The sequence below is a fragment of the Gopherus flavomarginatus genome, chromosome 2 (assembly GCF_025201925.1).
Source record: "Gopherus flavomarginatus isolate rGopFla2 chromosome 2, rGopFla2.mat.asm, whole genome shotgun sequence".
NCBI classification, from domain to species: domain Eukaryota; kingdom Metazoa; phylum Chordata; order Testudines; family Testudinidae; genus Gopherus; species Gopherus flavomarginatus.
Genome location: NC_066618.1, coordinates 30606565 through 30619971, shown reverse-complemented (window position 1 = coordinate 30619971; position 13407 = coordinate 30606565). Strand labels below are relative to the sequence as shown.

At 44.9% G+C, this 13407-nt stretch overlaps 1 protein-coding gene across 1 annotated transcript in view; it reads left to right on the top strand.

The window, feature by feature from the left end:
- Nucleotides 1–13407, top strand: part of CCDC7 (coiled-coil domain containing 7) — a 281228-nt gene that overhangs the window by 151133 nt on the left and 116688 nt on the right. The window contains exon 18 of the mRNA XM_050939018.1: nucleotides 3759–4239. Coding sequence (XP_050794975.1) covers nucleotides 3759–4239 — 481 coding nt within the window. The remainder of the gene's footprint in view (nucleotides 1–3758; nucleotides 4240–13407) is intronic.

The following is a 13407-nucleotide window of genomic DNA, read 5'->3' as shown; positions in this document are numbered from 1 at the left end:
ACCATGAAAGGAATGGACTTCCTTTTCTCTCATCCACAGCGGAGTTCTGTAGTGATGGATACAGCTAACCAATGAGGGAAATAGCTCCAATTCTGATCCACTCCCCATGACAAGGAGTGGAAGAGACTCAATCTATTCAGTTGTAAGGTCTATTCTTCTGCGACCTTACAATTCTGTGTAGCTAACTATACTGCACTCTGTGCAAAATATGGCCATGACAACTATGCCAAATTGAATGAATTCCTTACGGACATCCCACAGGAGAGAAGGGAACAATTCAAGGCCATCATTACTGAGGGACAACTCATGACCAGGACAGTGCAGCAAGCATCCCTTGATGTTGCAGACACAGCGATAGGAACAGTAGCCATAGCCATAGTCATGCTCAGAGCGTCCTGGCTACAGTCATAAGAAATCCCAAGTGAACTTAAATTGAAAGTAGAAGGTCTCCCATTTGACAGAGAAAAACTGTTTTCTGCCAAAACTGATGAGTTTCTTCACCCTGTGAAGGACTCTAGGGCAACCCTCTCCACTTTAGGCGTATATACACCTGCAACAAAGCAAGAGAAGATATCAACCATACCAAAACAGCACAGACAATTCATTCTCATTACAACAAAGACCATATGATTCCCAGAGACAGAGACAATGACCCCAGAGACATCGAACACCGCAGTCACAATACTCCACATCTCAGCCAACTTCGGCCCAGCTGCAATTTTGAAAAATTGGTCGAGGGTCTGAGTAACCTCCTCTAACAAACAGTGCCATCTAAACATACCACTCAGGTCTTTGGCCATCGTTTACACCCTTTTTACCATGTCTGGGCATCAATCACTACGGACCAATGAGTCTTAGAGATCATAAGATTGGGCTACACTATCCCTTTTACCTCCCCCCCACTAACTCTATCCTCCTCCCCATCCCTCTTCAGGGACCGTTTTCATGAACACCTGCTATGACAAGAAGTATATCATTTTCTATAGTTAGATGTCATGGAATTAGTTCCCACACAACACAAGGGGAGGGAATTCTACTCCCATTATTTCTTAACCCAGAAGAAAAATGAAGGATGGAGACCAAGTCTAGATCTCAGAAAGCTCAATAAGTTTGTGTGAGCCCAAAGGTTCAAGATGATCACACTGGCCACAATAATATCGGTGCTGGAAGGGGGGGAGTGGTTCTCAGCCCTCGACCCACAAGATGCCTACTTCCACATCACCATTCATCCCACTCACAGAAGGTTTCTCTAGTTCACAGTGGGAAGAGACCACTACCAATAGAATTCTACCATTTGGCCTTTCCACTGCACCAAGTGTCTTCTCCAAAACCCTTGCAATAGTGGCAGCGCATTTGCGCAAACGGGATAATAATATTTCCATATCTGGAATATTTTCCCACCTGATTGGAAACAACATCACTCAAAGGACAATCCATCTCTTTCGGAATTTAGGGTTACAAATAAATGAACAAAAATTAACCCTAATTCCAGTATAACAACTGGACTTCATCGGGGCACACCTCAACTCCATGGGTGCAAAGTATCACTATTGATGAACAGATTCATGACATGGATCAATCTTATCATGGTAGTCACAAACAGCCCACAAATATTGGCCTGTGTCTGCCTACAGCTATTAGGTCACATTGAGGCCACTACTTTCACAGTTAAGGCATGCACGACTACACACGTGCTGCCTGCAAGGTTGGCTGAGTTCAGTATACATACCAAACAAACACAGCCTGACTAGAAGCCTAACAGTGCCACCAAAAGTCCTGTAATCTTTACAGTGGTGGACACAACCAGAGAATGTATGCACAGGGGTCCCCTTTCTCTAGGACCCACCATCCATACTGATCACAACAGATGCTTCATTGATTGACTGAGATGCCCATGATCTTCTACTGAGATTCAATTACACATCAACCTCCTAGAACTATGTGTGATCCGTAACATGTCTTCACTTTCTCTCACTAATTAAGAACTAAACTGTATGCATGATGAATGAAAACATTGCCTGCATGTTCTATATAAATCAACAGGGAGGAGACTGCTCCCACTCCCTATGCACTGTCGAGTATCAGAGGGGTAGCCGTGTTAGTCTGGATCTGTAAAAGCAGCAAAGAATCCTGTGGCACCTTATAGACTAACAGACGTTTTGGAGCATGAGCTTTCGTGGGTGAATACCCATTTCTTCAGATGCATGTGGTGGAAATATCCAGGGGCAGGTATATATATGCTAGCAAGCAAGCTAGAGATAACGAGGTCAGTTCAATCAGGGAGGATGAGGCCCTGTTCTAGCAGTTGAGGTGTGAAAACCAAGAGAGGAGAAACTGGTTCTGTAGTTGGCAAGCCATTCACAGTCTTTGTTCAATCCTGAGCTGATGGTGTCAAATTTGCGGATGAACTGAAGCTCAGCAGTTTCTCTTTGAAGTCTGGTCCTGAAGTTTTTTTGCTGCAGGATGGCCACCTTAAGGTCTGCTATAGTGTGGCCAGGGAGGTTGAAGTGCTCTCTTACAGGTTTTTGTATATTGCCATTCCTAATGTCTGATTTGTGTCCATTTATCCTTTTCCATAGAGACTGTCCAGTTTGGCCGATGTACATAGCAGAGGGGCATTGCTGGCATATGATGGCGTATATTACATTGGTGGATGTGCAGGTGAATGAACCAGTGATGGTGTGGCTGATCTGGTTAGGTCCTGTGATGGTGTCGCTGGTGTAGATATGTGGGCAGAGTTGGCATCGAGGTTTGTTGCATGGATTGGTTCCTGAGCTAGAGTTATTATGGTGCGGTGTGCAGTTACTGGTGAGAATATGTTTCAGGTTGGCAGGTTGTCTGTGGGCAAGGACTGGCCTGCCACCCAAGGCCTGTGAAAGTGTGGGATCATTGTCCAGGATGGGTTGTAGATCCTTGATGATGCGTTGGAGGGGTTTTAGCTGGGGGCTGTATGTGATGGCCAGTGGAGTCCTCTTGGTTTCTTTCTTGGGTTTGTCTTGCACTGTTCATGCACTGAGGCTATGAAGTTGTGGAACTGGTGCATAAACCACAACATAAATATCTCAGCCTCCTACCTCCTCGGTTTCTTGAACACAACGGTGGACACACTGAACAGGCAGTTTTCCCAGAATCATGAATGGGAACTGAACAACAGAGTCTTACAATCCATGTTCCAATGATGGGGCTTCCCTCCCATCTGTATACATTCACTATATAAGAGACAGATTGTGTCGCTCTTTACAGTGCATGCATACAGTTGTTGCCATACAGAAGTGAGTTGTGTGTAAGAGGATTTAATTATGATTGTTATTTGTTATTACTTTGTCTCTGTTTGCACAGTAAATATTTCAGTGTAAGAAGACTTAATTATGATTATTACAACAGGAAGAAGCCCAGGAACAAAACCCTGTATGCCTCACATCCAGCCCTACTACCTTTCTCTCCCTTGCTGCCTCATACCTAGCAGATGAAAAAAATGACAAAGTGAAGGTTGCCTGAGCAATCTTAACACTATTCCTTTGTGTGTAAATAATCTAATAAACATTTAAATAATTATATTCAGTGTTGTAGTATGGAGCTATTTGAATGGAGTGTGTTTTTAGCCCCCATCTGCTGCTTCACTATATATTTGCTTAGTCTGATCTGAAAAAGTCATTCAGCGTTTAGCATTTAACAGTTCATGCATTTCCCATCTCTCAAATAGGAACATACCTTCCTTTACCTTTCTAGCTAATATTGTATATTTTTAAATCCTAAAGCACAGGGAAAGAAACACACATCACTGCTGTTTCAGATCTCCCACAGTTACACAAAGTCCAAGAAGAATCACCTTTGGACCTCTACTCAAAGAGTCAAGACAAGTCATTACCAAGGGTTTTAGATCAGCTTATCTCAGCAAGGCAAGAGAAAATATCTCCAGAAATCTCCCAGGAAAAGGAAGCACAAGTTGAAGCAACTCTTAAATCCAGTATCCAAGAAAATCCTTCTCTCTTCACATACGAGAACCTAACATTGCCATCAACTTTAATTCCCAAAGGTCAAGTTTCTTTTAAAGACTTACCGCCCAGTCACAAAGTATCTCCTTCCAAAATTAAAGAAGAATCTCGAACAACTCCTGTTTCTCCTATTGAAAAGATACCTGCTACCATATCATCTAAGATTCTGGAAGAGGTATCTGCAGTTTTCACTCCAGAGGATAAGATGATATCTACTACAACTTCTTCTGTCAAAGAAGACAGGGTACAGTATTATTAAATATTATAATTTGAGATATGATCTAATTATTTAGGACTAGATTGTACAACCCTAGCATATGGTAAGCAAGCCATGTAACCTGAGCATATTGTTAACACTTGCTTACATGAACAGTCTCATTGACTTAACGATCATCAATGAAATAGCTAATGTTTACGTTATTTGGGCCATTAGATTTTACATACATCCACTCCCCATACATTTTAGTGGGGGAGTTTACACCTTATCCTTGTTAAGGTTGACTGTAAACTCATGAAAACAACCCTGTATCATGTTACATGTAGCTAACTTTTGGAAAGTTATCTTTGCAATCATTGGAATTATAAACTAACTTTTTTAAAAAATGGTGAAAGTGTAGATTCTTCAAGTGCTGATCCCTATGTGTATGCCACAGCTGGTTACATATGTTCTCCATGCACCTGAGACTGGAGATTTATAGCAAGTAATATCTGTTGGTCCACCTGGACAGTTGCTCTCCTCAAATATAAAGGGTGACATGGACTGAAGTCTTTCCAGTTCTTCTTGCTACCATGTGGCCTGAGTCAAAATTCTCTGTGTCTGAAACAATCTTCCTTCCTTTCAGAATCTGTATAGGTATATTGTAAATAGTTTTTAGTAATCTTAGCCTTAGTGTTTTAATGTTTTTAGTTAGTATAGTTTGATTTGTTTCTCCCTATCTTAGGGAGCTTCTCCTCACAGAGAAGGACTGTGCCCAGAGTCCTGGGATTTAAGAACTGTATCTCCTGCCCTCATTCCTTCTCTGTCAGTGATTAACACCAGCGCTGCCTTTACTGCCTTGGAAAGGCTCACAACTCTTCCAAGTGCAGTATTTGTTGCTCCTTCCTTCCCCAAACCTGTGAGGGAAGGGAACTCCATCTCAGGAAATATCTCATGGAGAAGGTCATGATACCCCAGTTGGCTCCTGGCTGGGGAGATGCCCTTGTGCAATGGCCCAGACAGTGAGCAGGACACGCTGAGCTCTGGAGAAGAAGCTGAAATTGTTAAGTTTAAGAAACCCTCTCACAGAAGTAGGGGACATGATCATAGGCATAAGGACAGATATCTGTCCAGATCGGTCTCTAGAAAAAAAGATCCCTCCCAGACTCAGTCCAACTAGGGGAGTTGTCATGTGCAGGTCCTAGGGAATTAAATCTGCCTAAATCTTCAGACCAAGAGAGCTAAATGCAAAGGAAGAAGGATCTGCTGGCTACAACTGACAGGCCAAAGCATCAACACCTGCTGGCTCCAATTGGAAGTTTTACATTGTACTCCTCATTGATAGTTCCAGCATGCTCCAAGAAGGTTCTGCTCAACACCAGCTCATTGGATGCACTGGATCTGTCATTCCTGAACTCTGGGACTCCTTGAACTCTTGGAAGAACTGAAACATTTACCTGATGGAGGATATTTTCAACTTACCTCACTCACAACATCTTCTATCTGGACCAATCCTCTTCAGAGATATTTCAATATCAGAAAAAACCACCTTGAGGAGAAGACAATTCTCTCCTGTCACTGTCTACAAGTTGGAGCGTTCTTCCACTGGGACCGCCATTGGGAAAAGTAGCTACCATTTCATCAGATGAGTCAGATGTTCCAGATGAACCTTCATGCCCAAGGGAGACCAGCCTGGACAGAACATCTAGGAGGTCTGGGAGTTGCCTTTCTCCTAGATGCAGCTACTAAGGGGACTTTTGGTACTCAGTGCCTCATGGCCAGCCCTCTTCTAGCTGATACCAATCATCTCTATTGTTGTTTTGTAGAAGAGGAAGTTGAGCCAGGTCCACAGGTCTCGATGGTTGTGACAGGTGTGTCATCCTCCTCACCCAACAAGGCAATTGCCCCATCATCCCATATCTGCCTGATATCACAGATAATACCAGGATCTCTTGCAGAAGGTGGTAACTGAGTTCCAGATCCCTCTTGAGAAAGTCCACGACACAACATAGACTCTTGGACATCCTGCAACCATCAGGTCGTAGTAGGATGGCCCTCCCAGAGAACAAGGCTGTTGTGTAATCTGCCAGGACAGTGAGGCATACCCCTACCTTCTGTGCCCTCACTCCTAAAAGGGCTGAAAATGCTATTTTGTGCCAACTAAAGTGGTGGAGTTCTGGTTTACTCACCTAGTGTCCAACTCCTTAGTGGTGTAGGCAGCTACACAGAGGTCCAGGATACAACTCCCCCAAGACTACTCTGACTAATAAGGGTGCTATATGCCTTCACCTTCTGGGGAGGAAGGTATTTTCATTAACCAGCCTCCAATTCAAAATTGCTAACTGCTAGGCTCTGCTAGCAAAATATGATTTCACAAATTACTCGAAATTTGTTGAATTCAGGAACAAATTTCCTCTGCAGGACAAGGATCTCAATAATGAAGGCAAGATGATGGCTAAGATTTCACTCTGGATGGCAGTGGATGTAGCTGATACTGCATCTAGAGCCATACCTGTAGTCATAAGGAATGAATCATGGCTGCACTCTTCAGGGTTCCCCAGGAAGGCCCAGAATACCATCAAGGACTTGCCCTTTAATTGGTCTAATCCCGTCAGTGAGAAGACCGGGGAGTCACTTCACTCTCCTAAGGACTCTATGATGACCTTTCACTCCCTGGGCATTTATACTCTGGCCTTAAAGAGAAAACACCGCAAACAAATTTACAAGCCCAGACCTCCCCATCAGCCATTTTACCACCAGCACCCTTAGGAATTGCCATTCAAACCCTAAAAGGCACAAAGACCCAGGTTTGCGATTTCCTCCACCCCAACTATTGCTGCATTTCAACCTCACTCGCCACCCAGGGGTTTCTTTTGACAGGTCACTTGAGTACTGTGTAAATATATTGATGCCCTTTTGCGGTGCTCCCAAAATTTTGGTGGCTGCCTTACCCACTTTACCCACAATTAGAGGGCAATAACCATGGACAGGTGGGCACTAGAGATCATTCATTCTGGCTACACTATCAAGTTTATGTCACTTCACCACCACAAACCCCCTTCCCAGTGTCAGTCTCTGGGCTCAAGGTGGTCAGGCCTCGTGATTAGAGCTGTAATCAAGAATAGGCACAAGGTTGAAACCATTTGTAGAGTTGGGACTGGGCTGAAGGCAGCACTGAAACCAAGATCGGGGACAGGCTGTGGGTCAGAATGAGGTCAGAGTCTGTAGATGAGCTAAATCAGGATCATAGTCGGAGTCCAGATGCAGGCCAAAGAGTCATTCCAAGGATCTGGGCTCTGAGGAAGTGAGTGTTGGGCTGGAGTGTTCAGTAACAGGGCTGGAGCATGATTGGAGTAGGGCACAGGCAAGGCTGAAGCAGGTTGGAACAAGGCTGAGGCTCAGCTGAGGCAGGACCAGGAACTTGATCAAGGGCATGCTGGAAGCCTAGGAAGTGTGTAACATTGTGTGGCAGTAGGAGGATTCCTGGCCAAGTAGTGCTGTTGCACAGACTAACTTGAACTCTGGCAGGGTCAGTACCTTAGGGTCAACTGATGTAGGCTTTGCCCAGGGATAGGCTGCTGCAGCATGCCTGAGTGCTGAATCACTGCAAGCTCTGCTTACAGGATGAGTAAGTAAAGCCAACTGGTGCAGCATGCCTGAGTGATGAGTCACTGCAGGCTCTTTTGGAGACGTGAGTCATGGCAGCTTGAGTGAGAAGTCCTGGTCTGCCTTGGGGTTTGTCTTATATTTGGCCCTTTTTCAGGGACCACTCTGATGAAGAAACCTTCCTACTACGAGGGGCTATTGAGCAAGTGCCATCTCAACATCAAGGAAAAGGATTCTATTCCCCATATTTCATAGTTCCCAAGAGCACTGGAGGATGGAGACCAATTCTCAATCTATGCCAACTAAATGCTTTTATTTGCAAATCAGAATTTTACACTACCAGTTCAAAGCTGGTGAGAGCACCCAGGGTCTTCACAAATGTCTTTTCAGTGGTGGCAGCCCAGATAAGATACAGAAGCTACACCATCTTCCTGTATCTGGACAATTGGCTCCTAACAGGCATATACAGCCAGGAAGCCTGGTTGGTCATCTTTTGGCATCCTTAGGGATCTGTGTAAAAAAAGGAAAGGCCACTTTGACTCTCATGAAAATCATAGACTTCGTAGGAGCAATCCTAGACTCGACCTCAACAGAGGCCTGGTTTCTGTGGACAGATTCCAGACCATGAACAGCCTGATAACACAAGTCATCCTCAGATCTCAGGCTACACTCAGGGTCTGTCTTTCCCTACTAGACCACATGGCTGCATGTATCTACGTAATGCTCTTTGCCAGGTTTCACCTCCATTGCTTGCAGGCCTGGTTCCAGTCTATTTACTCACCAGACAGAAACAACATGAATACCAAGGTAACAATTCCTCTCAAGGTTGGGGCTTCTCTTGGGTTATGGATGAAACTGGAACAAGTACACTTGGGAGTCCCTTTCCTTCCACCGACACTCTGTGCGACCATAATCACGGAAGCATCCCTCATAAGAAACCCACATGGACAATCACACTACACAAGGCACATGGTCCCCTTAGGAGGTGAGAAAGTGTATCAATCTACTGGAGCTGAGGGCAGTCCATCTAGCCTGCAATACATTCCTCTTCCTTATACAGTTCCATCATATCCAGATAATGTTGCACAATGTGACGTTATTCTGCATTAACAAACAAGTTGGAGCAAAATCTCTTCCTCTTTGTATGAAGGTAGTGAGTGTATGGAACTAATGCATCAGCAACCACATCAGTTTCTCAGAAACTTACCTATCAAGTGCACAGAATCCTCTGATGGACAATCTCATCAGACACTTTTCTATGAATCCTGTGTGGGAGCTACACAATTCTGCCCTGAAGAACATATTTGCCCAGTCGGGGACACCATCTGTTGGCCACCCAGGCAAACAAGAAAGTCAATCTATGTTGCTCTAGGGAAGTAATAGGCCAGAACTCCAGGGATGATGCATTTCTGCTGTCCTGGACAGAGTATCTGAGATATGCCTTTCCTCCCTCCCCCTGTTACTTCAGATTCTGAAAAAATCATCATGACAGAATTAGGGCCATTCTTATTGTATCCAAGTGGCCCTTTGTGTGAATGTCAGCCCATCCTCCCATCAATATTTTACCCTTTCTGGATCTATTAATTGAGGAGAATGGCAGGATCAGGCATCCTAATTCAGACCCTTTTCATCTCATGGCCATGTATTTGGATGGATGTCAGCTGTAGAACTTTCATGCACGGAGCCCATCTAAACTATCTTCAAACACAGCAGAAAAGTTTCCAGCAGAAAACACTACCTGGACACAACCAAAACAGTTATTCCCAGAATTAACAGATATTCCTGCTATTTTAGACTATGTCCTGTCCTTCAAGACATCATGACTTTCTATTAGCTTGCTATGGGTCCACTTGAATTGCTTTCATCCTCTGATAGCAGACCACTGTATTTTTACTCACCCGACCACCATTTGATTTCTGAAAGGTCACATTAGGACAAAACCCATGCCGCAATGGGACATAAACCTGGTACTCTCAATTCTTACTAGACCACTATCAGAACTTATGGCTGTGGGTGGATGTCACACCTATCTGTGAAGGTTGCCTTCTTAATTACCATCATATTGGTCAGATGGGCGAGCAATCTGGGAGTACTCATGGCTGACCCACCATATAACACATTTCATAGAGAGAAAGTCTCCCTCCACCGAAAATTCATTCCCGAGCTAATTTCTGAGATGCATCTGAACCAACCTATTCATGTACCAGTATTCTTCCAAAATGTCATATCTACCAGTGTAAAGCTCAATCTCCTTGGTCTTTTCTTGCCACCACTTGTTTTCGATGTCACAGATTTTCCTTTGGGCTTCAGCCTTGGGTTGCTTGTCTAACTCTTGCATCTGCTGCTGCGATATGTTGTTTTGCCATATGTGACGAGCTTTTCTTTTCTGGTTGAGCAGGCCCTGAATCTCAGCATCATTTTCATCAAACCAATCTTTGTGATGGCGGGTGACGTAGCCAATGGATTCAGCACTTGATGAGAGAATGGAAGCCATTTATGGTCCATGCTCCCATGGTCTCACACCACTTCAAGCCCAAGACAGGTCTCAAGGACAGCAAAGCCATCAAAGTCAGATGGAAGGAACATTTTGAGTCACTCCTGAACCATATGTAACTGTATCTGATGCCACTAACGAATCCATACCTTAACTACATGAAAGAGAATCTCTTGCTGATCCCCCTGCCCTCAAAGAAGTAATATAAGCCATTAATCAAAGCATGAAGAACAAGGAAGCAGGACCAGACAGTATATCAGCTGGAGTCTACAGATTTAGAGGTGAAGAACTGGTAAAGAAGCCCCACAGACTTTTTCTTCAAATTTGGTATAATGAGAAAATTCCAGATGACTTGAGAAATGCCAACATTGTTACAATCTTTAAGAAAGGAAACAAGTCAGAGTGTGGAAATTATCAAGGCATTGCCTTGCTATCTACCGCAGTGAAAATTCTCACCCGTATCCTCTTAAACTGATTATTTCCCCTTGCTGAGGAAATATTGTAGGAATCTCAATGCAGTTTCAGATCATCCCGCAGGACAACTGACATGATCTTCATTGCCCATCAAATCCAGGAAAAGTCTCAGGAGCAAAATCAGGACCAGTACATGGACTTCATCTATTTGAGAAAGGCCTTTGACTCTGTCAATCACAAAGCCCTGCAGAAGGTGCTGGCCATATTTGGCTGCCCTCCAACATTTATTAAGGCTTCTTCACAATCAGATGACTTCCACTGTTCTCTGTAATGGTCTGGAGATGGACCCTTTCACCATCAATACTGGGGTTAAGCAAAGATGCGTTATTGCCCCAACCCTGTTCTCCATTGACTTAGCAATCATTCTGGTCCTTGTTAAAGACCTCCTCCCTACTGGAGTTGACATTCAATACAGAACGGATGGACAGCTTTATAATCTTCGATGTCTCCACTTGAAGTCTAAAGTCCAGAGCATCCATTACTGATCTTCAGTATGCTGATGACTGTGCCATTCTCGTGCATACTGAGAATGACCTTCAGTCCACACTGGGTTATTTTGCACAAGCTTACCAAAGCCCAGGACTCTCATTTAATATCAAGAAGACTAAAATGCTCCATCAGCCTCCCTCAGGCCTTGCACATGACCCACCACAAATCACCATTGAGGGACAGACTTTGGAGACAGTCAAGCACTTTTGCTACTTAGTAGCCAACTCTCCCAAAATGCAAAAATTGACAGTGAGATCCAGCACAGGATCTAGTGTACAAGTGCTTCCTTTAGGAAACTTCTCTGAGTTTTCACAGACAGTTACTTAAGGAAGGACACCAAGATTCAGGTCTATAAGTCAGCTGTCATCTCTACACTCCTCTATGGGTGTGAAACCTGGGTGACCTACTGACAGCACCTCAAGAGTTTGGAGAGATACCACCAACAATGCCTTTGGAAGTTCCTTTTTATTAAGTGAGAAGATTGCCACGCTAACACCAGCATCCTCACTGAAGCCAATGTCACCAGCATTGAAGCAGTGGTCCTTATGCATCAATTTCTGGGCTGGACGTTGTGTGAGGATGCCAGAGTCTCACCTCCCAAAACTAGTCCTCTACTCTCAGCTCACCTATGGTCAGGTATCCTGTGGTGGTCAAAGGAAATGCTGCAATGGCCTAGTCTACACTGGGGGGGGTCGATGTAAGATACATCGACTTCAGCTATGCTATTCTGGTAGCTGAAGTTGCGTATCTTATTTCAACTTACCTCCCGTCCTCATGGCGCAGGATTGATGGCTGTGGCTCCCCCGTCGACTCCACTACCACCGCTCACCCTGGTGGAGTTCTGGAGTCGACAGGAGTGTGTTCGGGAATCGATAGATCGATCTCCGATAGATCGATCACTACTCGCTGATCCGATGGGTAGTCTGGACGTACCCAAAGACACACTGAAAGTGTATCTCAAGAAAACTGATGTGGACATCACAAGCTGGAAGGAGCAAGCCACCAATTGACCTCAGTGGCACCACATCCTCCATCAGGCAGTGGCCTGCTTTGAAGGGAAGCGCCTTGCCCTTGAAACTGAGAAGCGAGAGAGAAGGAAGGAAACTTTCTCCCAGCAGGCAGCTGACCCACCAGGAAATGTCTGTGCCTGGTGGTGAATCTGTGGTTCCAGGATTGCACTCCTGAATCATCTCAGGACCCATACGTAAATCTGTGGTAGAGATCATCCTCAAATTGAGGGATCGCTGAAAAAACTTTTCCCAAAACGTCATGCTTCTAATGAAGAAAAGAGACTGCACTCTCTTGATGTTAGATGTGCCTTGGCCTTTTATATGTAAAGAACTAAACCAATTGGGAAAACACCCAGACTATTTGTCAATATAGCAGAGCGATGGCAAGAAAAAGCATTATCTGCCCAGAGACACTCCCAGTGCACCTCTGGAAGCTTCATTTTATGTTATCAGTTGGCATGTATTGCTATGCCAGATGGGCCCACAGCACGAGAGAACAAGCAATGTCATAAGCAGGGCCGGCTCTAGCAATTTCACTGCCCCAAGCATGGCGGCACACCACGGGGGGCACTCTGCCACTCGCCGGTCCCGTGTCTCTGATGGACCTCCCACAGGCATGCCTGCGGATGCTCCACTGGAGCTGCGGACCACCGGACCCTCTGCAGGCACGCCTGCGGGAGGTCCACCGGAGCCGCCTGCTGCCCTCCCAGCAACCGGCAGAGCGCCCCCCACGGCATGCTGCCCCAAGCACTCGCTTGGTGTGCTGGGGCCTGGAGCCAGCCCTGGTCATAAGCACCTCTTTGAGAACTACCTATACTGGTCATTTGTATGATGGCTACCTGGAGCTCCTTCAAACATTTATGAAGCATTATGCCATAATCATGATCTCTTCTGCAGCTGCAGCTGTGGGGACCACAGTATTACAGACCTGCATATCAACTGTGTCCTCACACCCACCTCCAGTATGAATACTGTTGATCAATCATCCACATGTGGAATACACATGGGGACCAGCACTCAAAATAGAATTGGAGATTACTTACCTGTAACTGAAGATTCTTTGAGATGTGTGGTCCCTATTTGTATTCCACTACCCACCCTTTTTCCCCTCTGCTTCTCATCTTATATAATTTGCACTAAGAA